The sequence below is a fragment of the Dendrobium catenatum genome, unplaced genomic scaffold (genome assembly GCF_001605985.2).
Source record: "Dendrobium catenatum unplaced genomic scaffold, ASM160598v2 fragScaff_scaffold_1283, whole genome shotgun sequence".
In the NCBI taxonomy this organism is placed as follows: Eukaryota; Viridiplantae; Streptophyta; class Magnoliopsida; order Asparagales; family Orchidaceae; genus Dendrobium; species Dendrobium catenatum.
In genome coordinates, this window is record NW_021319745.1 from 40,848 (window position 1) to 68,828 (window position 27,981).

At 37.8% G+C, this 27,981-nt stretch overlaps 1 protein-coding gene across 1 annotated transcript in view; it reads left to right on the plus strand.

Moving 5' to 3' along the window:
• Positions 1-27,978, plus strand: part of LOC110114800 — a 40,738-nt gene extending 12,760 nt beyond the window's left edge. Inside the window, exons 2-8 of the mRNA XM_020847806.2 lie at positions 1,676-1,766; positions 6,484-7,451; positions 13,449-13,625; positions 13,729-14,023; positions 14,124-14,549; positions 26,933-27,436; positions 27,518-27,978. Coding sequence (XP_020703465.1) covers positions 1,676-1,766; positions 6,484-7,451; positions 13,449-13,625; positions 13,729-14,023; positions 14,124-14,549; positions 26,933-27,436; positions 27,518-27,978 — 2,922 coding nt within the window. The remainder of the gene's footprint in view (positions 1-1,675; positions 1,767-6,483; positions 7,452-13,448; positions 13,626-13,728; positions 14,024-14,123; positions 14,550-26,932; positions 27,437-27,517) is intronic.
• The last annotated feature ends 3 nt before the right edge of the window (positions 27,979-27,981 follow it).

Below are 27,981 nucleotides of genomic sequence, written 5' to 3' on the forward strand. Positions count from 1 at the left end.
AACCTAGGACTACCTAAACTTGCTCGGATACCAAAATTGATCTAATAAAAAATTTGGGGAGGGACCCAAATTTTTGATAATAAAAACAAGACCTTTCTAAGATCTAGAAACTTACAAAAACTCACAAAAACTAGATAAATCAAACAAAACAAACTTTAATATTATAAAATGAAAGACCTACAAACTTGACTCTTACAAGCTTGACTCAAACAAACTTGACTCAAATAAGACAAACACACAAAGTTGCATTTCTTTGAGAAGAAGGATACAATGGAGTGGATACTTGCGGAGAGACGAAGAGATTAGAAGCCAAGAAGAAGGGTGGAAAGAGCCCACAGGATTTCCATAGAAGTAGAAGAAGAAATGGAACAAAGCTCTCAAGCTTTTTCCAAAGAAACCCTAAGGTTTTCTTACTCCAAAAATAACATTTTTCACCATCTAAAACAGCCACAAACATCTTCTATATATAGGCATAAAAGAGGAATACAAATAGCCACCTAAAACCATTAATTAATTTAATTAAAAGGAGCAAACGAAAAGACAAAATTTCAGTGTTCAGAAATCTGTCCCAAAACCGCCCAAAAAAATCCTTCAATTCCACACATAAATGAAAAAGTGAAAGGTCAACAGACACTATACCGAAATCCCAAAAGGCACAGCAAAAGAAACATGGAATAAAGCCACGGAACTAGGCAGATTCATCATGAATTCCAGCAGCCAAGCACAAGGACCAACAACCATCTTCATTTCAGTAAAAAGGGGGGCCACGGGTAATAAATTAGGCAGCAAACCAATGGGACAAAGCCATTAGGGAACTACAGCAGCCCAAGAGTCAAAAACCAACAGGGAATCAAGGCATTTCAAGAGGCAAAAGGGAGAGGAAAGGGCAATATAAATTATAGAAAAGAGGGGGAAGGAGAAAAGCCAATGTTTAAGAAGTAATGAGCTAATATTTAGTTCAATAAATGAACTAAAAATCAGCTCATAATGAGCTAACCTGCCACTTGACATTAATGAGCTAGGGAAGTCAAAAATCAAATATTAGGATTTGATTTGAACCACCCCCCCCCTACATCACCTACTTAAAGCATACGATAATCATGTAATCCTAAAAGAGTCCCTCTTTTGAATTTTCCCTCATAATCACCCATAATTTCCTCTCTAATTGGCTCCTGACCCAATATATAGAAGGGGCGGGAGTCCTTCCGCCTCTTGTACACAAGAGCCGGTACAGGATGGACTGGTCCAGGAGGGAATGGTCTAACACGTGGCCATCGAGATTGATGTGGTACTTCACTCCTTTGATGTTATCGACCTTTCCCAATAACTTTAAGTTTTTTTATATCTTTGAGAGCCCAGGCATCCTAGTTTAATATCATTGTTTGTTGCCTCGCATGTATTGTCACTGAACTGACTTGACAATTTTCTGATTTAACACAATTAGCTAAAATGAATATGACTTCTCTCAACTTTTTTTTTTTGCTTTCTTTGCATCCGAGCCTTCTAGAATTGGCTTGAATGACAACCTAGTTGGTATATGATTTTTTTTTACTATGATTTATCAATTAACTTAGTTTCATGTTACTGCATATGTTTAGACTTTTACAAGATTTCTATTATCAGTTGTGCTCTTCCTTCAGCATCTTCATTGCTTCTCTTCTTGCCTCTTCTGCAGGAATTGCCTACTTGTCATGTTGCTCCAACAAATAGTTCAAATTTTACCGAGTCCGTGCCCTGCACTTCGAAGAATAATGCAATAAATACAGGTAAACTTATCAAGCCATGTTTTTTTAATAGAAACTTTCTTTACTAGATGGTCAATGCGCATCAATCTTATCCTGGGTTTGCTGATTTGGTTAAGGCCCGCTATCTATAATTAGTATATCTTTTACTGAGTTCGCTGTTGAGAATCACTAAGAAACATAGTATATGCATTTATTTAATTTTGATAATGACTTAACACGATTGCTTGATCGTGCTTTATATTTTTGTCTCAGAACCATTGCGAAGCTGCTATTCAATTTTTTATTTATTTATTATGGATATCATTGTGAATTGGATAATATCACAGTTTTATATTAAACTGTTTGATTACATAGTTTATTGATTCATTTTTATCACTGACGGGGTCCTTTTATATTGCGATTACAATAGAAAATAGGAAGCAAACACAATAAAATGATATAAAACACTGAATTGTCATGCTGTTATTGCCAAATATTTAATATATTGGTTTGCAGAATTCTTAAGGAAATACATCGAGAAGCCTGTCAATGAATGTGTAAATTTTTCGCAATTTCATCCATTACTACTGTTGATTCTTGAAGTCCATACATATTGTCCTATAGAAAAAGTGCTGCCTAATTATGTATAAACAATCTTTTTCTTTATTACCTGCAAACTAATCTTAAATATATAATAAATAAATTATAGTTTGCCCAAAATTAATAATTATCATATAAAGACTTGAAATTGGGCTAGTTTAGCTCTTTTGTTACTTGATTTGACTCCTTGAATTTGGCCTGTAAGAACCATATAAGAACCTTAATCTGCATGAACCAATTGACCAATGTTATTGCATCATTTCATTCGGTGCTAGAAGAATTCTCCTTTGGAGAGTAATGTGGTCGACATTCTTAAAGGTAGATGATATCTCCATTATATTAAAACATGTGTGGAATTTCTAGATTGATGTAGAACGTACATGCACGGATGAATTGCTTAAGGAATTTGCATGCTTAATTTTGGAAACCACAATAATTATATATTTATAACGATTTTAACGACGAGATAAAACACAAAGAGTGGTAAAACAAGCTTAGGCTAAATCACATGCGTAGGAGTTAAGATAGTAAAACAACCAACTTAATTTAACATTGCATACATGAATGATTTTCAACAATAAATCCCAATGTTAACAATAAGATTAGTACTGTGATGGATTCATTCCTCACTCAACTCCCTAAATTACTATGGTTTAGCGGAGGGATCAACAAGACTCGTTGTGAATCAAACTATAACCACAATTGGAAGGTGAATTAAGAAGATATGAGATTAAGAAGAAAAGTTACCAAGGGAACGACGAATACGGCGCTCCGGCGTAGTCGCTTATGCGTTTGAGGAAGGGTGGACAGCAACTTCAGGTTTGGGAGCCTTCCGGATGGCAATGGGGAACCTTTCGGACAGCGAGACAGCCATAGGAGGTCACCAAAAATGACTGGACAGCAGCTAGGGACGTTGAGACAGCAGCAATGAGGGTCAGGACAGCAATTCGGCACTTGAAATACTTCTGGACAGCAACCCAAAGAGCTTCTAAAAATTTGGGTAGCAGGTTTCGGGTGCCGGAAACTCCAAATAGCAACCAAGAAAAGTCTGGACAGCAATAGGGGGAGTTCCAGGGCTGGACAACAGGTGTGGAAGTATAGAAATCTGCTGGGCAGCAGTTTAACGGAGTCCTGGGAAGGTTGGGCAGCAGCTATGCACTTCAGGATGCCTTGGACAATCATAAACGGTTTTATGGAATCACCTGGAAGCAAGTTACTCTTGCTGGACTCACCGGCCAGCCAATAGAGAGCAATTTCCAAATTGAAATTTCTTGATTTGGAAATAAATTAAAGCAGGTTATGAGATGAGGGAGGGGGCGGGTAGGCTAGGGCTGAGTTTGGAATTATTTCCAAAGTAAGGGGTTGATTTTATGGGAAAGAAATAATGAGGTGAGTGAGGGGAGGGTTAGGCCAAGAGAGAGGGAGGGTGTGTGTCTAGGTTCAATGTATGTGATTTATGGAGCAATTAATCAATTAATTTCAGAATTGATTAATTGATTGAATGAAGGGGGTTTCCAAATATGATGTAATTAATTATGAGAGATTTGAAATTCAAACTTAATTAATTTGAATTCAAATTTCTTTCTAAATTAAAAACAATCCAAATCAGGAAGGAATGAGTTTTTGAGGGAAGTGGAGTTTGGGATGAGATAAATCATTCCAACCCAATTTAAAATTAAATTGGGATTAGATTCAAGATTTTCCTAAAATAGCTTTCTAATTTAGGAAACTATTTGAAATTCAAAATGGTTGAGATTAATTTCCTAAATCATTTAGGCTATTTAGGTAACTAGTAATGATGAGTTAATTCATCATTCAAGGATGGGGAGAACATGGGTGCCGGCGGTGGAGCTTGGAGGGAATTAGTGGGAGTTGGTGGTGGAGCCAAGGTGGCCGGCGGCAAAGAGGTGGAGGGGCGGCGGGTAATGGGGAATCACGGGGAGGGTTTGAGGCCGTCGGTTTGGGGAGAAAGGGAGGGGATTGCCGGCGGTATAGGGGAAGAGGGAAGAGGAAGATGAAGACTAAAATAAAGAACCAAGAACTCACAAAGAGATCGTAGAACTGCGAACCTTGGACTCTTCCAAAGGTTGACGGGTATTGCGATTGCCCACACCTTGGGTCTTCCTTCTTCTCTCAAACACTCAACATTTAGGGAGACAAAGAGAAATATGAATTTTCATTAATCAATCATCATCCCAAATTACAAGAGGGCTAGACTATAAATAGGCCCATGAAAAGAAAAGAAACAAAGACTAAAACGTCCTTCGGGCTACAACACCACATAATCACCCCTAGAGGTAAAATGGAAAAAACAGAAATATAAAATAAACTAGTACATAAGACACATCAAAAATAAAATAAACTCTAGATCGTAGCCGTTGATCTTCCGATGTCCTCATTATAGATGCTACCTCATATGAGCGGTAGAAACGGAAACTCACCATGGCCTACAAGAACTCTATCTATGGAAACAAAAAACACCAAGTATTTGAGTTTTAAAGGTGCATTAAATTTATAATAAAGTTGAGTTTTTAAAAGAATGACTAATAATAATATTAAAGGCAAAGCATTTGGTTATACAGTAGATCCTTGTTGGCTACCTTTATATTAGGATTTATTGCTTTGGTGGGTAAAGACGATAGATAGAGTTTAAAGCATATTCATGAATATTTTTTAAAAACTATAATGAATTTTATGACAATTGTATGCCTTTTATCATTCCAAGTTGATTTGAAAGAAAGTATATAATTCAAGCAAATTCTTGGCTATAAGAAAACAAAATAATAAATACATGTTTGGGGAATGCAATGATTACATATTGTCTAATGGCAATATCATGAAGATGTGAATCCATAAAAGATTTACTATCAAATTCTATGAGTTGTGTTAAATTTTTAATTTCAACTTCATTTATAAGAAAGTGTGTTAACCCATGTAAGATATTACTTTGTTTTACTGTGCTTATGTTTAAAATATTGGAAATTGCCTCGTCATCCTCATATTTTTCAATATTGTCATCATTTCAATTTCGAGGTTCATCACATTATTCCACAACCACCATTAACTTATGACGGCGTTGGGAGGCTATATAATATTTTTCTTGACACCTATAACAGAAAATGTCATTACTTATAGTTTTTTGTTTTTTAAATTGTTAATGAGCGAGAGAAGGGAAGCAAGCAGCTGTTTATTTATGGGTACTCATTAGGAGACGGATGAGAGTATAGTGGTCATCTTTCAGATTTCAACGAAAAACAAGAGTTTGCTTTGCATGATGTTTTTGGATGATTTTAGAATTAAAGCGTTCCAGAAGTGGCTTTGAAGCAAAGCCCTACATGGGTACCCATGCTTTACTCGGATGGGCTTTGCCCACCCACACCCACCCATGGTGACTTTCGGGATGCCATACCCATTTATACCCACCCACTTTTCATGTTTTTTGAACGTAGTTTGCCACATATTGATGACCTTGAGGCTTGCCCTTTGCTTTGATTGCAAACTTTCAAGACGCATATCAAAATTTACCGTTGTTGCAGCATGGTTAAGTGTTGCACACTATGTAGTGAGGATTGCAGTAATATAAGATATACGGTGATTAGCAATATAAATCGATTTATCCCTCGATGTTGAGTATCCACCCACAAGACCATGGGCGTACCCATACCCACCCTACTCATTGGGTATGGGTGGGTGTGGGTATGAGTACCCAATGCAGGGCTCTACTTTGAAGAGATGTGAGGTGAATGTACTTATAAATAGTGAGGATGCTTTTGTGTACAGTTTTTTAAGAAGAACCGTTATTGTACACACTTCTAATAAAAGGGGAAAATTTGGTTCCAGATTCAATCTTGCTACTCTTCTAGTCGGATTATGGAAAATCAAAAGGCCTTAGATATAAGAAAGAAGACACAACTCAATTAGATAAAAGTAGAATCATGTGGATGGATTTTGGAACTTTTGAGAATTTGTCATCATCATTTAGGACATGCTCAGGTAGAATTTTGAATGCTAAAATCTCTTCGTTTTATGCTTTTAATGGATCAATAGTCATAAATAAAAGTAGAGAAATTATTTTTTTATGCAACATGCTTCTTAATTCATCTTTGATTTACTATTCATTCTGTAAATGCAACTTATAGTTTCTTTTGTTCGTCAACAGTAAAGAATGCTCTTACAGCTCGGTCAAGTACCTTAGATATGCGGCTTCAGCCATCAGCTATGCAAAATTATCAGAAGAACTATCATAAACATTTTAAGAGAAAGTTGCCAGTCAGATCTCTGAGCAGTCAGGCTTTTCAATGGCATGCAAAAGAGTCAAATAATAATCTTGTTATAAGTTTTTCAGATGATGACAGTGGAAGTGAGTCCGAAGAACAACGATATCCAGAAAAGGATGTTAAAAGGATGGATGGTACATTGATTGCACGTGATTCAAGGATTGCAGTAACTTCTTTGCCGAAGCCAATAGATGGTATAGAACGAGAGTCAGATGGGAGTAAGCCATTGCCAAAGAAAGGATTTGCCAATCTTGAAACTATTTCTTCTGCTGACAGTGACTATGAAACTAGCTGTGGGGCTCAGGGACCTTCAGCCGAGAATGGCTCTCTCCTTAATAGGCAAAATCCTGCAATCGTGACATCAGCATGTCAGGAGCTTGGGCATGTACAAGATTCAATTTTGACTGATCAAAGATTGGAGCTTTTGAGTCTCGAAGTTGCTGCACGAGAAAATAAACTAAAGGTGCAGAACAGATCAGTGCTGCAAAAGGGGGCGGCTGTTGGTTCTGATGCTAATCAGCATGGTCTTCATGTCATGAATCCGGAAGCTCAGGAAACTGGCATTAGGAGACATGGTTATGATGCCTATTTGGAATTTGAAGTCGATGAATCTTCCAAGAAACGATTGAAGCATGATAAATCTTCTAGTGCATGCGATTTTGACGTTGCTTCTATGCCTGAAAATTACAGGGCATTTCAAGTGGAGGACTCTTGCACCCACCATCAGCCTAATAGCAACGATACTATAAAATCTTCTGTTATAAAATCCAAAGACTCATTTTTGACACTGTCAGCAGCCAATCTTCATGATAGGGCTCTTTCTGAAAATGATGATGTTGCAAAAAATGGGGTGCAACCTTTTTTTTCTTGAATCATTTTCTCTTTAAGCATTCTATTTATAATCTATAATCTTATTTTTCAATCAAGATCATCAGTTCTATTACGATCTGTGATAGTGAATTGTGATGTGAGTTAATTTTTTGAGTGTAGAATTGATGCAAGCAAAAATTAGGAAAAACTCCTAATTTTTGCAAGAGAAAATAAACACTTCCTAAATACATAAGAAAATACACATAAACTAGAACACCTTCCAAAATGCTACAAAATACAAAATACAACAATTAAACCAAAATAACTTCACTTTTATAATAGAAAGATTGTGACTGTAACTACTCCCGACCGACACCGATCCCGCGAACCGTCGCCTCTCACGACATAAAAAAAAACGCTCCTCTCGTTCAGTTGAGACACACACACATACACAGACGCTCTTAGAATTGAAACTCTTGTACAACTATATTTTAATAACATATTATATTACTATTTATATTATATTATAATATATATTATTATATTATAATATATTATAAATATCATATTATCATATGTATATTATTTTAATATTTAGATATTAAAATAATATTTTTTTTAAAAAGAGAAGAAAAAGAGAAGTATGAAGAAAAATAAAAGGAATTTTCAAACAGGTGTCGAAGACCCCGACCGTCGTACCTTAGGTCCGACCGAGATGGTTTGAAATTGAAGACATGCGCCGTTGATTTTTAATCCGGGCAGATGATTTTAAAATTTGAAGACCCCGGGCCTTCGTATCTTAGATCTGGCCGGGATGGTTCCAAATTGAAGACCTCACGCAGTCGATCTTAGATCCTGGTGAGATGGTTTGAAATCAAAGACCCTACGCCGTCGACCTTAGGTCCGGGTAGGTAGAATTACGGCAGTGCCGTCCCAATTTCTCCCTCGGTGGGGAGGAGATGCTGGGAGGCTGCCGAAATTTTCAGTGAATAATGAAGGACTTGGACTAAAAAATTAAAAATTGATTTGAACATAATTCAAATTTAAAATCAATTTCAAATAAAATTTTATCAAAATAATGTTCGACCTACACTCGAAATGGACTCAAATCTAATTCGATTTGAAATTGACTTGATATGTGATACATTCAAATAGAAATTTTCATCAATGTCTTGCACTCAAAGAAATAGTAAAATTTTTTGAACCCTTACTAAATCATAAATGATATTAATTACGCAAACAAGTTTAAAAAGATTGTGAACATTTTTAAACTTCATATCGATGAGTGATAATGGGCATTGACTTTGACTCTACTACAAATTGATAAGAAAAAAAATGCAATAAACAATATCTCATATTCAATAAACATTCTTACAAGTGGATGGTCCTCCTCTCAGTTATATATGATTGTCCATTCCAAGCCTTCAAATTAAAAGTATATAATATGTCATTTGAGGAGAAAGAGTTCAATTCATCAAGATATAAGATGGTCAAAGCTTCAAACTATTTTTTTTAACCCAAAGGAATAGGGAATTCATAATGCCTACAATAACTAGCCTACACATAAAGACAATGAGTTTGTATCAAACAAATTAGACCACCTATGGGGGAGAATATGAGAGCTTATAACAAGTAATATAATTCTCCTACGAACACTAGCATAATCTCCTAATGCCTATTGAACAAGCATTTCCTATGAACTATGTTGAGTGAGATATTAACAACAAAGGGATATCTTCTATGTGCTATAAATGAAACCTGAATTAGAACAACGCCACCGGATCCGCAACATGTGTACAAGCGGACAAAAGGCGTTCGTAGGCCTTTAAATGAAATCCTGGGCCGTTGTTAAATGAAATCACTTGATCAAATGTATCATATTTAAATAATTTAAAATGCCACTTATGTATTAAATATGATCTCTTAAATTAAATATATCCCTGCATGTGCTCCGATCATTGAATATAATTCCTAAATTTAACAATCTGAGAATGCTGTGCAGGGTCAAATGCACATTTTATGTTTAAACTAAACTACCACCCTGCATGTGCTCCTGTCAACATGTTAAAAGCATAAACACCAATGACCGAGAATGCTGCGCAGGGTCAAATGTTATAACCCGCATGTGCTCTAATCCTCACATCTAAGTCCCAAATACGACAATTCGAGAATGCTGCGTGGGTCTAATATTCAAGTTTCATCCTCATCAAAAGGACTGGAGTCGACATGACTTGAAGTATAAAATGTCTCCCAAATCCTTACAAAAATAAAAGTGACCTCAATGTCACCCCGATGATGGCCGTGTTAATCGAAAATCTCAACCAGAGGGGTCAAATCTCAAATCAAACAACAGCCCAAATTCTTAAAATAAATCAATCGCCTAAAAAACTCAAAACTAAAAAATCATCCACCTCCCGCAACCGTTTGTCAGGGGTGATAAATTTGAAATTAACCTCAGCTCACAAAGAGCGAATGTGTGTTGGGTGTATCACTGTGATTCATCCTCAAATAGTCTCTTGCCAACAGGGACGTGGCACATGCCCTCTGATCCGGTGGTTTTGCCGCGAAATGGCACCATTATATTACGATCACGGCCAAAGCCCGTATGTTCCCTAAAGGCGTCAAACCCTTGAGTTATGAATCATAGGGTATATCTGATAGGCATAAAGTCCTATGTTAGCTAAGGTGGATTCAGATATATCCCCTTAGACAAAGACCAACCCAGGTCTACAAGGTATTCTTGGACGAAGCAACCCATGGCTGTCGACAAGGTGCCTTTTGTCAAGTTGGGTCGATTACCTCCTCTGACTAAGTAGACCAGGGAATATGACAGCCCGGGACGACGGAACCATGGGATCTTGATCGGGCTAGTATTCATTCCCCCACCACCAGTTTTAAGTTTGTGGTGATAAACTCTAAATTTCAAACTTTCAAATTCAAAATCTAAACTCCAAAATTATTGCTATTATACGATAGGCTCATAACCTATGTGAGATCCTTAACGACTTGCCTTAATCGAAAGTTCTCTCTCGTTATCGGGAGGGGTAATTAACTATAGGGGCTTGCGCCTATAGGAAATCAGAACTCAGATCAAAAAGTCCTCACAAAATGAGGGCGAAATCTCTGGGTAGTGTCTTATCTAAAACCCAATCTGCCTTCTGAAAATTCCCTTGGAACCTAATCTAGTTAAAACTCTCTGTTGTCATCGTCACATAAACACTTAAAATAAAAATAGACCGATGGTGTGGAGAGGCCGGGATCACACTCAAAATGGAATTTTCGGAGCCCACAAAAACACTTACAACATAACATGACATTACAAATTTATGACATAGAAACAACACCTAAAGAAGCTTGCCATTCGTCGAGAAGAAAGATACATGTGGAGTGGTCACTTGCGGTGAAAAGAAAGAGGTAAGAAGTCGAGATGAAAGATAGGACAAGCTCGCAAGCTTTCCTAGAAGAAGGGAGGAGAAAAGGCATAGCTCTCAAGCTATCCTAAAAAAAAATCCCCAGGTTTCTTCCAAAAATTGGCACATAACACACTCTTTTATTAACAAAAACATCTCATATATATAGGGGAAATGGGGTAGCCAAAAAGTCCTTAAAATCATCAATTTAACCAATCAAAATAGAGAATATAGAAGGCCAAAAGTCAGTTCAAATCAACACCCAAACAGCCACAAAGGGGGCCTGCATTCATGCCAAAATAGCTCCCAAACAGCCACACAAAAACCAGAAAAAAGCAGCCACGGGACAAGTAGCCAGGGGAGGAACCGATGGGGCAACACAGGGAATCAGGATGCAGCCAGGGGAACTTAGACGGACAGCCAGGAAACCGGGACAAGCAGCCACTAGGGGACTCGGAACTGACAACCAAAAAGGGGAAGGAATCAACCACGGGAAGGCAGCCAAGGGGAGGAAACCAAAGGGCCAAAAGAGGGGGGGGGGGAATGAACCTTATTTAATTTCAAAATAATGAGTTGCATAGAGTAGTAGCTCAACATTAATGAGCTAAATTTTAGTATAGGACATTGAAGCTCACTAAAATAAAACCCAAAATATTTTGACCCCCCCTTTGCCTACATCAATTCGCCCCTGGTGAAAAATTCTTATCTCTCGATGAGATTGTTCGCAATGAAAGTTGATTTCCGTCTTCGGAAGATTTCTTTTCCTTAGCGACAATCATCCAATGGACGGAAGAAATTTGCTCCTCGATGATGGAAGCAAGTTAAAAAAATTATTTTATCCACATATTCCTCCGCATTTTGATCCATCTCTGGAACAAAGTCGAAGAAAGGTGATTTAAGAATATCGACTTTACCTTGAGCATTGTAAATGAACTCGTTATCAACTTCAAGATCGACCATTTAATGGATACAACCAAGACTCAACAAAACTTACAGGACAATTAAAACTAACATGACTCATAAACAAAACTCACATGACACTCACATATATGACAACTAACATGACACCAAAACTTAGGATATACTAACTTGCTCTGATACCAAATTGATGCTTGCAAAAATTAAGAAAGAACTCCTAATTTTTGCAAGCAAAAAGAAACACTTCCTAAATACATAAGAAAATACACATAAACTAGAACACCTTCCAAAATGCTACAAAATACAAAATACAACAATTAAACCAAAACAACTTCAATTTTATAATAGAAAACTACTTGCAACATAACATGACATTACAAATTTATGACATAGAAACGACACCTAAAGAAGCTTGCCATTTGTCGAGAAGAAAGATACAGGTGAGGTGGTCACTTGCGGTGAGAAGAAAGAGGTAAGAAGCCGAGATGAAAGAGAGGACAAGCTCGCAAGCTTTCCTAGAAGAAGAGGAGGAGAAAATGCATAGCTCGCAAGCTATCCTAAAAAAAACCTCATGTTTCTTAAAAAATTTGGCACATAACACACTCTTTTATTAAGAAAAACATCTCATATATATAGGGGAGAAGGGGCAGACAAACAGTCCTTAAAATCATCAATTTAACCAATCAAAATAGAGAATATAGAAAGCCAAAAGTCAGTTCAAAACAGCACCCAAACATCCACAAAGGGGGCATGCATTCATTCCAAAACAACTCCCAAACAACCACACAAAAACTAGGAAAAAGCAGCCACGGGATTAGCAGCCATGAGAGGAACCGAAGGGGCAGCACAGGGAACCGGGACAAAAGCCAGGAAACCGGGACAAGCAGCCACTAGGGGACCCGAAACAGACAACCAAAAAGGGGAAGGAATCAACCACGGGGAAGGCAGCCAAGGGGAGGAAACCAAAGGGCCAAAAGAGGGGGGGAATGAACCTTATTTAATTTCAAAATAACGAGCTGAATAGAGTAGTAGCTCAACATTAATGAGCTGAATTTTAGTAGAGGACATTGAAGCTCACTAAAATAAAATCCAAAATATTTTAACCCCCTCTTTGCCTGCAGCAAGAATTCAGTATCTTGGTGTAATTTGCATCAGCTGCAGCCATTTTATTTTTTCTTATTAAAACTTGCATTGATGGATGTGCCCAACTATTCTCCATTCGCTTTAAACATTCATTCTATGATGTACGCTATGGATAAGAACTCCTTAATAATATGTTGTTTTCCTAGTGTTTTATCTGAAACCTTTAAACACCTTTCTGTCATTGTCCCACGCATGCCTTTCAACTTTGATGGAAATATTTGCAACCCAATTATCTAAAATTTTCTGAAAACTCCATGGTATATAACAACTGCTACTACTTTTATAACTACCAATTTATTCACAATTTTCTTGAAGATTACCAGAACTTTTCACCCATTTATTTATTTGGTAAGAGGCGTGTGTGAATTATTGAGTTGATGTTTTGATTTACAAGTTATCGAATTCTCAGAATGGAATTGTAGAATGCAACTTTCAAATTCATTGTAATATTGCAAGTATAGAGTTTGCAAATAAAGTGTTACCGAGTAGAACTGTTATGGTGATTGCTCAAAGCTGTCATTTTTAACTATATATTGCCTCTGTTGCATCTCTCAACCTTCTGACAGAGATCTGAGGAGTTCTCAAAGAAAGCTGGAGTGAGTAATCTGCCTTCAAATTATGTGAGTTCCATGCATAATATCAAGGGAAACCAGCAAATGATCCCTACAACGGATGTCTTAATGCCTTTGAAAACATTATCTTTTCAAAAGACTTCTGGACTTGGTGGTTCAGTAAACAATGAGGTAAAGTATGTAGCTTTTTTAAAATATAATTGTTAGTAATGGTTTCTTCGCACCTAGATCTATCTTTCGAATATTTCAATACACACTGATCTATTTAAGTCAGGCAAACACCACAGAAGAAGGAAATATGTCCTTCCATTCTTTGTTGAGGTTGGAGGAGCAACTTGATAAAGAGTTGGAAGAGGCCCAGGAGTATAGATTCGAGTGTGAGCATGGGGAAAGCTACGCACTAAAAGCTTACCGAAAAGCCCAGAGATCTTTGGTTGAAGCCAACGAGAGATGCACCTTTTTGTACAGAAAGCGTGAATTATTTTCTGCCAAATGTAGAGCTTTTGTCATAGAGGCATCCAAATCCATTTACCCATCTGATTGGCTTTGTCAACAGATTCCTAATGAAGGTTTGATTTCAAATCACTTCCACTTAATATCTCTTTGACATAGCTTGAGTTCTTGTTTTGACTGCTATTCTGCTGATTTATCAAACTGTCCCTTTGTCAGATCAATCCCACGAACCTGATGCTAGTACATCAGTCCATAAAGAGAACGCTTCATTAGATGGAGCAGTTCTTCCTACTCACAAGCCAACCATGTCTACGGATGTTGATGGAGAGGATTTCCCTTCTAGTAATAGAGTTGTTGAATCAAGATCTGCTCTTGTTGATGTTCAAATTGAAAAGGCACTATCCATTGATAGTTCCCAGGATTATGAACGTCTTGAAGCTTCCTTGAGGTCTGAACTAGTTGCTCGGCTTGGTCTTAGGGCATCCTCTAAGATGAATGATACAAGTAAAAGAGGGCTTGATATTGAAAAGAGAGCTGGTAGTGTAGCTGAGGATTTGGAATCGTCACAGGATATGGAACGATCTCCTTTGCCACATGACATGATGCCAATTCCAGAGGAAAAAGAAACTGCTAAATTAGATGGTAATCCATCTAAGCTTCATCTTTGTTTTCCTTATTTTTTATTTCAAATAATATTTTCTGCAGTAAGTAAAATTTTCGAGCCAAATTTCAGATGTCTTATATAATCAGGATTATTTCTTTTGGGCACATTATTGTTGTATCATTATTTGTTAGATTTCTAATCTATTTCATATCCAAATATGGAATTCATAATTTAAGATTTGGTAGTAAAGTATTTTTGCATGTGCAAATTTGGAAATATTATTTTTGCTTTTAATTTTGTTTTTGAGTACTGAGTTTACTGATTTCTGTTGCTTATCGTTAGTTTTTGTGATCAGTGTGTTTCTTGCATGATTATCTTTGGTTAAAAGCCCAAAATGGGTATTAAATTTTAGAAAGACAGTCCAGTTCCCATTCTGTAATGTATTCCATGATTGGTTGTAGTAATTGTCCTTCAAGTAGTTGTTCTGTTATTCTGGCTCCTGAATTAGAGAAAAGTGTACCAGCTCTATATGCTTTTAAGTAAAGATAATTACATTGCTTTACAGTTAACTAATATTTAAGTAAGGATAAGTAAATATAGTTAATTTATATGCTTTACAATTGATATTCAGACTTATTGCCTCCTTGTTGTCTGTTATATTGTGAAGAAGGGATTTCTGACTTCGGGGATAATTTTTTTTTGATGTAGATGCTATGAATAAATTATTCTTAATAACCTTAATTTTATTGTTTCCTGAAAACTCAAGATTGAACTAAAGACAAGATAGATAAAACCCTTACCATCACTAGCAGGAATACACAAGCAAGCCTACCATCTCTCCCTCTCTTATTACCATTACATAGCTAATGAGCCTTCTTTTGGTTAGATGACCCATTCCAATTTTGCTCCACGAAACAGTATATAGTCCATAATGAATGGAAAGCGCAGTGTTTTAAAGTTTTCAAATTTCATATGTGGAATTTAGATTTCAAGGCTGAAATTGGGGTTTTTAGGTTGGGCTTTTACTTTAAGTTAAGTTAATAGAGAGTTTCTTGTTGATAAAACTTTGCTTATTAGTTCCAACTAAAATAGTTGTTACTGTTTCAGAAACGCTGCTGCTATGGTACTGTTAAGAAAGGTGGTTGTTTAGTGAATATCCTGCATATGTGTTGTTACATGCCCGATGATTGAAAAATGGCCATCCTATCCGAACTTTTGTTTTTTTAAAGTGAAGATCTGGAAATAACTGATCATATTATGAGAATTGAATTTTAGCAGAAAATAGTTACATCACACAATACCGTATAGGTAACCAATATTTTACTGCGCACATTGTCTTGTCATCATGCATGTACTTAAAAACAATTATAATAAAAGCCGAACATAGCCTTATATTTAATTTACCAAAAACTATAACTTAGGCTAAATACTACAAACCTGATATACCAAAACACTCTATTGGTTTATTTTTCTTGGATGGTAATGGGCTCCAAAGACAATCCAACTAACTCTCTTGATGATTGTAATATTTATCAAGAGAGCAATTTCCTTGTGACATCTTTGCATGATGTGTTAGGTGGCACTGCTGAAGGATATCACCTTAGCTTGGCAAATATTCGATGGCATACACCTTTTTGGTCTTCCGTCAAGTCTACATCCTATTTAATTTTGAACCAAGTTAAAAAAAAGAAACAGAACAATTAAAGAAATTTAATCTAATTGACAAAATAATGTAGAACATTGAACTAGCTTGAACTTATCACTATTATAAAAACCACATACCCGAGAATCTCTTTTTATTCCTAAGCTATATTTATATTTTTGCTTTTTCTCGATGAATCTCTTTTTTACTAACTCTCTTACTATTTTATTTTCATATTTTTGTGGATGCCTTATTCAGCAGATTTGCTAGGTTTTCTTTTCCCCTTCTCCACTGTTCATTGCTCTTCGACTTCGCCTCCACGAGTAGCTAAATAACTTCTTCGCCTCCTGCGACGACGTTCCTTCCTATCGAATCCGAAATCACACTTTATTGTTCGTCTGTTCGATTAGAAGTAACGATGACGATGGAAGCTTGCTCGTTGCAAAGGTAGCCATATTTCTTTCGTGGCGCGCTTCTTCGGCTTAATCGACTGCGATTGATGGATGCTGGGATCGACTGCAGGATTGACGCTATGGGACTGTGGGGTCCACGCGTCACTGCTCTGGGGATGGACTGCGGGATCGACGCTGCGAGACTACAGGCTTGGTTGCGTCGGGATTCGCTAATACGCTGCTCTGCTTTGCGGGATGATCTCTTAAAACATTATGTGCTTATTCCGATAATACCCTTGTGTCCAATCCATCTTTCTTTTCTGTTTAAAATTTACAGCATGACCAAAAAAGTCTCATTTGGAGGAGTTGAGGGACCATTTTGGTCCTTTTCTCATATGTGAATTGACGAATGTTTCTTTTTGAATTGCTCTTACATTTATGAACTTGACAAATTTCTCCATTAGAGTGTCTTTTGTGTTGAGGAGAATGTTTGTTCCAATATCATAAAAATTCATTGGCAACCCTCAAAGCCATTGTGCCCCAACATTTGAAGGTGGTTTTTCTTGAATCATGCAATCCATTCACCATGCAGTAAGTAGGCCCAAAAAAATTCCATGATAACATAAACATATGAAATATTAGGTGGTGACCAATTAGTAAATTGTCATCCCATTATTCCTAATTTAGTTTGATGTCATGCATGATATCTTGTATGACTATCTACATGAATAACATGCCACATTCACAATGATGGAAAATTGCATATTGAACAAATATAATTTGTTTGATCCCTTCCCCCATTTTATCCTTCACATAAATATTTTTATCTTTCATCCCCCATAAATAAATATTGATCATGCATGCTAATGCTCAATGAGATTTGATACATGGAATCCTAAAATATTGACAATAATGTAAAATAAGTTACATAGTGCATTCACTTTGCTTTAGGATATGGCATTTTACAAGGAGAGAAAAGGATATACAAATCTTTTTTATATTAAGAAGTGATTTAATGCATCTAACTTAATCAAAGCTTTTAAATCTCCTTCTTCATGAATTTTAGTTATGGAAAAGAAACAAATACCTGAGAGAGATTGATGATAGTAGAAATGTAAAGGTTGAGATGAATATGGGCTAAAATTAGTGTGGGTATATTAAGAAGTGATTTTATAAGAGGGATGATGGAAACAACATCGATTTAAGATGTTAGAAAGAAGTAGAAGAGAAAAAGGGAGAAATAATTGATGAATTCTCCATAATCTTATTTGACTGAAACTTGGCCCATTTTAGAGTTTTAGAATGGGTAAAAATAGGGAAAAATAATCATATCCTTTCAAGAATGGAAATATAAATAATACAACAGTTATTTCATTTTAAAACCACTTAATATATGTGCTAGAATCCCTAGGACAAAATTAAGAGGCAGCCTTGCAATTCGTGTCTACTAAATCTGCCAAAAATAAAGCTTCCATGATGAAGAACATAAATGCAACAAATGATTTGATTAAGAAATTTGCACGCTTAAATTTTAGAGGACAATCATAAACAAAACTTATATTGATTTAACGATAAGATAAAACAATAAGGTGATAAAATAAGCTTAGGACAAATCACATGCGTTGGAGTTAAGATCTTAAAATAGTCAATTAATCTAACGTTGTTACGTACATGAAATATTTTCAACAAAAATCCCTACGCTAACAAAAATATTAGTCACTATGCAAGGATCCCTCATTCAACTTCCTAGATCACTAAGCTTTAGTGGAGGCGAGTAAACATAAACTTTGTGAATCAAATTATAACCACAAATGAGAATAAATTAGGAAGATAGGGAACTTGAGGAAGAGTTTACCATAATCAAATTCTTAGGCGTGGTTAGTGGCGAGGAAGGTCCGAAGTATGGTGGTTGTTCTTGATGACACTATGCGGTTGGACAGCCAGTGGAGTCTTCTGGGTAGCAAACGGAAGTCTCCCGGATGGCAAAACAGCACTAGAAGGCTGCTAGATTTTCTGGACAGCAAGAGAAAACACTGGGACAGCAATTTCCAAGCTCTTGGGAGGGAGGGCTGCCATGCCACACATCCAGAATTTTCTGGACAGCAAGGGGGTTGTCTGGGACAGATTCTGGGCAGCAGCCTGGATCTATTTGGACAGCACGTTGCTGCTTTCTGAAGTTCTGGACAGCAATCCACTTAGGGAAATAAGGTTTGATTGATTAATTTGAGTGGGAGAAGATGGGGGAGTGGGGATAAGAGTTTCCTAAGGTGTATCTCTTCCTTTGGAAATAATTCAAGTGACTATTGGTAAATTAGGGGCGGCGGCGGGCAGGGAGAGGGAAAGAGGTTTTAATTCTTGCCAATGGGGGAAGATTTCTTTTGGAGAGAAATTAAGTGGTGGGGACAAAGGGGAGGAGGGGCCGGCAGCATGGTAGAGGGGATTAGGGTTGGGGTGGGGTTTTAAGACTTGCTAAATCAAGCCCTTGTAAAAGAGGAAATGAATGTTAATCAATCTCAATTTGAAATTGATTTGGCTTAGATTTAGGAGTCTTTCCTAAAATAGATGCTATTTTAGGAAATAATTCAAATATTAATTGAGAATTTGAATTCTAAGACTTTCCAAATGGGTTAGGAGGAGAAAAAGAAAATAGTCAAGAGGGGTTTGAATGTGGGCGGCAAGGGGAAAGGGAGGGGGCCGGCCATTAAGAGGGAAAATTGGATCTTTAATTGATTGCCAATCAAAGCCAACTTAAATTAGGAAAGGGGTCTTGAAATATTCTTGATTAGAATTCTGATTCATTGGGATTAGATTTGAGGAAACTTTCCAAAAATAAGCTATGGAAATTAGGAAAGAATTGGAAGTTCAAACTTATTTGAATTTGAATTCAAATCCTTCTCAAATTAGTAATGTAGCAATTTAGGAAAGTAACAAATCTTGGAGGGGAATTAAGAGGGCCGGCGGCTCGGGTGTGGAGTGAGAGGCCGGCGGCTATGGGGTGGGGGCTTGGGTTGGCCGGTGGTTAAGGTGGTAGAGGGGACCGGCCGGAAGGGGAAGGTGGAGCTAAGGATGGTTGGTGGCTTGAGGGAGGCGGGTGGGGGAGTTTAGGCCGAGACGTGGAGGGGCTTTAGTGGTGGTTGGGGGTGGCGGCTTAAGGGAGGAAGAGCAAGGGAGGAGGGGAGGAAGAGGAGAAGATAGGGAAGAAAATAGCCACGAACTCGGACTCTTCCAAGGTTGGTGGGTGGTCCGTTTACCCTCTCCTAGGTATTTCTCTCCAAACTCTCTCAAGCTTTCATACGAACTCAAAACACAGAAAATTTTATCATTCATTCCTTTCAAAAGAAACATATGAGGCTTATATATAGCCTCCTACAAAGAAAGGGAAATAAAAGACGACATTGCCCCTAGGACGTACATACGACAAAGCCTTTAAGGGAAAAACAGGAAAAACTATTAAAAAAATACATAAATAAATAAAATAAATACATATGAATACTCAAAGTAGATCGGTTCGATCGAGGCCGTCGATCGTCGGTCACGTCTCTGAATGATTTTTCATGATCTGATGTCCGCATCACTCCAAGTCACCGAACCAACTACTTGCTAGCCTCTGGGTCAGTAATCTGTTGGCCAAAGCTGCCATCTAAGGGAAACCACTACTTGCCAGCCATTTAATTCTACAACTGTTTCGCCATCCTGGGATGTTCGCCATCTACAAACATTAATGAATCTAACCACCATAAGGCTTGCCAGCGCATCCACCATAAATGGATGAAAAGCCTTTATGGACCATGGCTAATGATGGTGTTGCAGCACATAAGTTTAAGTACACATGCTAAAGTTCTAAGCAATGTGAAGAAACTAGTCCAGGCCTATATGTTCAGCTAACAATACAAATTCACTAGGTAGCACTAGACATGGATCAAAGCCATTAAAGGGACGTGATGTAGAACGGGTAGGAGGGATTTGCAAACGAGAGGGGAAGCAAGCTCCAAGCTTCTTTCTCTTAAAATCTGAAATGGGGGTCTTGAAGAGTAAATCGTTCCAAGAAAAAAAAATCTGAAACAATTCCTTTCAGGAATTCTGAAAAGTTTCAGATTTTTCTTTTCAGGAAATCTGAAAATTTTAAGATTTTTCTCACAAGATCTGAGAGGAGCTTTTGCGGTTAATAAGCAGAGGAAAAGGCATTAAGAGGGGCAACGGTGTGGGCTCAAAGTCAATAGTTGTGGGCTCCGAAAATTCGGCCCCGGCCTCCCCGCCGCGCTTTTCTTTTATTCGGCGAGGGAGTTTTAACGGATAAGTACAACAACAACAACAACATCAAGCCTTTATCCCACTACGTGGGGTCGGCTACATGAATCCTTTTTCTCCATTGTGTCCTATTAAAAGTCAAATTATCGTTTAAACCTAATAAAGAAAGGTCTTTTCTAATATTTTCTAACCAAGTCTTTTTAGGTCTACCCCTACCTTTATTAACATAAGTCAAATCTAATACCCTAATACCTAGAGAACTTTCGATTAAGGCTAGTCGTCAATCAGATACGTAGAAATACGTGTTATTTGGTATATAGTAGCAGCACTGGGTTAGGAATTTTGGAAATTTGAAGATTTGGATGTTTGGGAATTTGAAGGTTTTGGATAGAGTTGATATTTAAAATAGAAATTTTCACCATCTTGCACTTAAAGCGGATGGTGGGGGAATGGATGATAGACCCGATCAAGATCCTGAAATGGGAGTGTGGAGTCGAAGGGAGAAGCAGCGAAAGGCTTCATTTGGATCGGTATTTAACTACGCGAATGGGGCAACGATCGAGAGCCAATTTCACGCAGGAAGTGCGGAGAAGTGATCGTTCGCGGCGCCGATTCAGCGAGATTTGTGGATCTGACGGGATACGAGGTATTTTTTGTCGTTATTTTTGTCTTCCTTCGGGTATTATACGAAGGTCAACAATAGTGACTTGGGGAAAGAGAGGAGCTGTGAGAGAAAGAGGGGGGAGACGAGTGGGAGAGGAGCTCACGGGATTGAGAGGGAGTGAATGCTTTAGAAGAATTGATTCCAGCAAGGAGCCACGGGCTCTTATTTCCTAATTCTCATCTCTAGTATTAGGAAATAAAATTAGAGCCTAGGCGTGAAGGAAAATTCGGCCAAGGTGGGAGTTACAACAATTGAAAATATTTCCAAAGGAAGGATTTAGATTTAGGAAACAATTTAAGAAATTAGGTTAAGGGGAAATTCGGCTAGGCTGAAATTAAGTGGAATTCATGGTATTTAACTCCTAATGCCAATTTGAATTTTGAATGTGAAATTCAAATAACATGCAATCAAATCCCTTAATGAAACATTAAAGGAGAGGGGACCACCAAGGGGGCCGGCGGTATGGTGAGGGGAAGGCATTTAATGAGAGTATTCAAGGCTTCATAATTTGGTTTAATGAGTTAGGAAAGTAATGAAATAAATCCAATTTGAATTTAAAATTCAAATTGATTTAAATTAAGTACTTTCCCAAAATAGATGAACCAAATTAGGAAAGAATTTGAATAATTTCAAATTCAAATTAATCCCTAAATTAACCCAACCAAATTAGGAAATAAAAAAAAAAGGGTTTGGAGAGGAAGGTTCGGCCGGCGGCTAATGGGGTGGAGCCGGCGGCATGGGTTCGGGTATGGGGGATTAGCCGTGAGGTGGAGAGGGGATGAGGGGTTTCGGGTGGAGGTGAATCCGGTTGCCAAACGAAGATGGGGAGGAGGACGATGAATATGACTAAGGGAAACAATAAGAAGGAACAAAACAAAGATAGAAGAGATAAAAGAAACCAACGATCGAAGATAAAACGAAAGATAGGAGATAAAAACAGCGAGCCTTGGACTCTTCCGAAGACTGACGGGTAATGCTTTGCCCTTCTCTAAGGGACTTCAAGTCACGAGCCCGGACCCATTCTGCGGCTGGTGAAAACTCCGATTCCTTCCCATATGAATCTCACTAACGCTCTCTCACAAGAACACAAGTGTGGACACAATTTTTTAATATCAATTCTTCATCCCTATTACAATAGCTTAAGGCCCTGTATATAGGCCACAACATGATAAAATCAAAAATTATAAAATTGCCCCTTGGGCCACAACACTCAAATAAACTAACCTAGGGGTAAAACAGGAAATAACATAAAATAAGAGATAAAATTCATAAAATAACTCATAAATGACAATTTAAATTAGAGCCATCGATTTACGATGCCTCCTGTGATAGATGCACCAAATCTTCGTGCCGATGTCCGCATCAGCACGTCTCAATGGATTCTCTTCTATCTTCCCTTGAATGTACCATTCATTCCTTTCACCAAGGTCAATGCCATTATTTCTAAGCTTTTTGCAGCCATCACAATCTATCATCGGAAATTATTCTATTAGCATAACTAATTGAACTATAAGAAGCCAACTTACTAATGATCAAAAGAAAGTGCAACTATAACTTAATTTTCCACCACTACCAACTATTGGATGCAAAAGGTTCACTTTTTAGGCAACCCAATCCAGTCGTACCTTGCTTAAGTGCCTTCTGAAACTCATGCTAGTTAAACTTGTTTTTAACTGTTTCTATCACACATCCTTGTTGCCCATTTTCTATAATTCTTAATCAAGATTTTCCACCCCTCATTTAAATGAGTTGTATGGTAGTTTCCAAGATTAATTTACCCCGTTATAAATTTATTTTCAAGAATATTATCTTAAATTCCCTTCCACAAGTTACAAATGCCTCTTCCCTTGGATTTTGCATCAAGTAGTGATAGCTCAATAAATTATGAAAAGACATTTTATTCCATCCATTTTTTGTACATAAATACATTTCCTTTTTTAATGGAAAGGACAAAAGGTAATATTGATTTATAATAATAAGCAAGCAACTATAGATATCTCCTTGCATTTAACTGTAGTTTTCCTGTATAAAAAATCATATGCTTATATACAGAGAAAATCTATTGTTAAATACTAGCAATTGTTTGAACATAGGGGTGTCAATATTTGACATGACACCCAAAAATTCGACCTGAATCTGAACCCAAAATTTTGGGTTAGGGTCAACTCGTTTTGCAAACGAGTCGGGTTTGGGTTTCAGGATTCGACTTGTTTGAAAAAACGGGTTGGATTCGGATCAACCAGCTAACCCAAGTTGACTCGGGTCAACCCCCGCTAAACCGCACCTTGGTTCCACCTGCAAGCCCTAACCGGCCTCCTTTGACAACAACGACTCCTCTTTGATGCCATCCTCCTTCGATAGCGACGCCTCATTCGACGATAGCCTTCTGTCGGGGCTCGGAAGTCACGGCATGTAACACCCCACAATACCCTTGACTAGTACTGTCGAGTGTAACAGTTAAAACATATCATTTTCTTTCCATAAAGTTTTTGGAAACAGATAACCACTTGCATAATTATACGAAGTATCTCATAAACCTTCATGGATACATTAACTAAAGTACTTAACATTTTTAAACATCCACAACCTAGTTACAGAGCCACTAAAGAACATCCAAACAAAATATTTCAATTGAGTGTTTACATACCCTTAGCTAATCCTTACAAAGAAACCCAAAACAAGAGTAAAACTACTCAATTCTTATTCATCTCAAAATCTATCTCTATTACAAGTAAATACTCCTATTTATAGACAAATGTAACCCATAATAGGCTACACTCAAAACAAGAGAGCGCTAATTCTATGTAGCCATATACGCTACCAAAAGAAATAAAACTAGACTGAAGTTTAATCGGATAAATCAGCTCAGCTCCGGCGTCATACTACCGGGGTAGGAGGAACTTCAGTCTCATAGGAAAATGTCTGGTTGGTCACAAGAAGGAGGCGGGTTTGGTTGACTAAATCTTTCTGGATATTTTTTTCTATACAACTCAGCTGAATAAGGATGCGAACATCGATGAGGAGGAAATAAACCATAATCAAAGGAGACGAATGAGTTAATGTTAGGCTCCTTCATAGTGGTCCAATAGGAAATCTTATCACCGAATTCTTTAAAGCATACATCAGCTAGTTCTTTGAAATCTTCAATGAATTTTGAGCTCAACCATCCTCCATGCTCATCTTGAAACACCTCCAGAGATGTATCCACCTTGCTCGCGTCTTCATTATATACGGGTTGATTAAGATCAAGAACTTCTACAAATACGTCGTCGTCATACACGTCATATATTGGCTCGTCGTAGAGAGGCAAAAACGACGATTTTGGCAATGGATCTTCAAATTCTTCAAAGCTAGACTCGATTGAGGGTGGGGTAGAAGATTGACTAGGTGGTCCTTCAAACATGTCGTTGCCGACAAAAGAGAACTGATCATCTAATATACCGTCCTCGTCCTCGTCGGTTCGTAAGGATCTTTGTTCAATCTTTGACAATCTTAATTTGAGTCGGGCAATTTCTTGTAGAAGATATTCGATTTCTTCTTCTTGCAGTGGTCTTTGATGATTTCGGTGAGGTGACATTCTTGTCGAGAAAATAATCACCACTTCAATTGGAGACAAAGGAAGAGTTGTGGTAATTCACTTTGCTGCTCGCTCTCCCGATCAAGAAGCCCACGCTAGTCCCGCATTTTTTGCGATCAAGACCGGACTCCGCTTCCTGGTCCCTCGATTCAGACCCAATCGGGCTTCTGCCTTTGGCCGAGCTCCTTCGGACACCGTCCGCCTCCTCAGGTGAATCCGACACTCGTCTGTGTCTGTGGCACTTGCAGCGACCAAATGAACCTTTTCTTGAAGAAAAAAACACCAGGTCTATCTTGCCTTTGACCCACTCGGGCTTTCTCCAACGCGAATGCCTGCTGCTTTGCCTTTGCAACCTCTGCCAGATGCTTTCTTGGCTTCTTGTCACGAACCAGCAGCAGTTTGTATTTTTTTTATTTTTTTATTTTTTTGAAGAAGACAACAACACCTGCTTCCAAATTGCTCTGACTTTATCTTCACTACGATCCAAAGGAATTAAACAAACAGAACTATCTCCGGCATCTTGCCGGCTCTGATACCAGATGACACCGACCAGGTAGGGGGCTCGACGAATCCACGTCGACGATCCGGTGGCGGTCGCCGGATAACTCCAAGAACTCCTTGGAAGAGAGGGATCACCACCTGAAATCCTTCAGGATATAGAAACCCAAAACAAGAGTAAAACTACTCAATTCTTATTCATCTCAAAATCTATCTCTATTACAAGTAAAGACTCCTATTTATAGACAAATGTAACCCAGGTTGACATTTCTGACCCGTCTACAAAATTGGGTCAGGTTCGAATCGTGTCAACCAATAGCATGTCAATGTCAGATTCGACCCAACCCAACCCGCAACTCGATTTTGACACCCGTACCCATACATGCCTATGTATAAAACTCATAGGTACCAACAAATTTGAGATGGGTAGAGAAGCGCTCACCCAAAATGAGCTTTCATCTTAAGGGGCATTCACTTGAATAAGGTTTTGGATAGGCTAGCATTTGACCTAATGAAGCTCACAATATAGGATTTTGCCTCAAGGAATCCAATTGAAGATGCATATATTCGATTGATTTCAACCAGTGAGCTTGCCTCAACAAGCCTTCACTTAAAGAGGCACTTAGCCAAAGAGGGATCAACTCTCTCAACAGTTCTCCCCATTTAAAGCTAGGCACGTTCCATGGATATTCTCATCCAAACTACAAGATGCACACATACCTATGAAACCCACATTCATTGCTCTATCAGCTATGTTCATCCCCATCTTATAGTCACACTCGCCCCGAAGGCTTGTTGATAGCCCCGAGGGACTCACCACTCATTCGCTAGACTCGACTTCACAGACTTATCCAAGACACTCACCCTTGAGAACTCACATAAGGCCCTCAAGGAGTTTCCTAAGGCATTCACCCCCGAGAACTCCCCTGGGTGCTTGCTAGGGGCGTTCCGAGGCATATCAGAAGCTGATGGCCATGTGTATTCCTTCTAGTTTAGTTCATGTGTCTATGCTAGCATATACTTGTCAATTCATGTATTTTTTTTCTTTTTTCTAAATATAGTCTTTCTTGTAGTCTTCTTAATTCTATAAAAAGAGATTAAGCGACATATTTTAGAATTCATGCTATTTTCACTGTTTACAGTGATTACTCAGTCTCTCATATGCTCTCCATACTCACTGCTTTCTCTTCTCTATAACATTTTATATTCATGAATAATGCAATGCCCTTGGTTTTAATTTTTATCATTGTTATGGTATGATCTAAGAATTTTACTTTCTGAAGCATTATTCATTATTTCTTACTTTGTGGTACGTTATTATGGTTTTTATTTTATTCCTATATTAAACAAGGGACTAGCATAATGCGCTTGGATTCCTATACCATGCGTTTTTTGGACAGGTATTGAAAGTACTCAAGAAAGAAGCCCTCTGCTTGGCGCACCACTTGATTATAAGTCACTTGCCAATGCTGCTTCAAATGAGGAGCTTCATAGTATTGCTGATCTGGGTACTAGCAATTCTTTCCCTAATAACTCTGGCAGCCCAATCAAAACAGCTGTTTTTTCGCTACCTACTTCAGATTTGCATTCAGTGTGTAGACATGTATATAAAATTTTTCCTCGATGCCACATTGACACCTTTAATATGAAAGAGAATGACAACATTGTGACATCAAAAGAGATAGGAGTTACAGACTTTATACCTGATAATGTTGGAGAGTTTCTCAATTTCATGAGACCAGCTCCAATGGGATACTGGGGTATCTTTGAAAGTTCGATCAACATTGACCCCTTTTGGCCATTATGTATGTTTGAGTTCCGTGGAAAATGCAATGATGAAGAATGTCCATGGCAACATATGAAGGCTGGCATGTTTCCAAACTTTCGAGATGATGAGCATTCAAGTACCTTTTTTTATTTTGCGAAGTCTTTTGTTTCCATGCTTTATTCTGATCATCTATTTATTCTGTTGTCTTCCTGAGCAGATTGTCATGCAACTTGTTTACGAAATGGAAATTTAAATGCAACTAGATTTCCTTGTAGCGCCCTTCTTCACGTTTTGCCCATTCCAACTTATCAAATTGGTCCATATCTTATTAAAGCCGATTCTCATCAATCCCAGTCTTTGTTGGCTCGGGGCAATTGGCAGTACCAGCAAAGGGGGTTTTGTGCTTCCTTTTCTATTCCCTTTTCTGTTCAAAGAATTCTTCCTCTTGATGCTCCATGCTTACAACCTGGTGATGATCCCGTTGCAGATAATTATAATTGGAATAGGCTTTCTCTTTATTACCGGAGTCAGGATGACGATGTTTCATTCAAGGTAAGATGGTTTTTTGCATTGCATTTTGTGTTAGTGCAGGCCCGTTTATTTTTCCAAACAGCCTTTTGTTCTAACCATGTGCATGGTTTTTGGTTCAAAAGTATATACATTACAAGGATAATATGATGG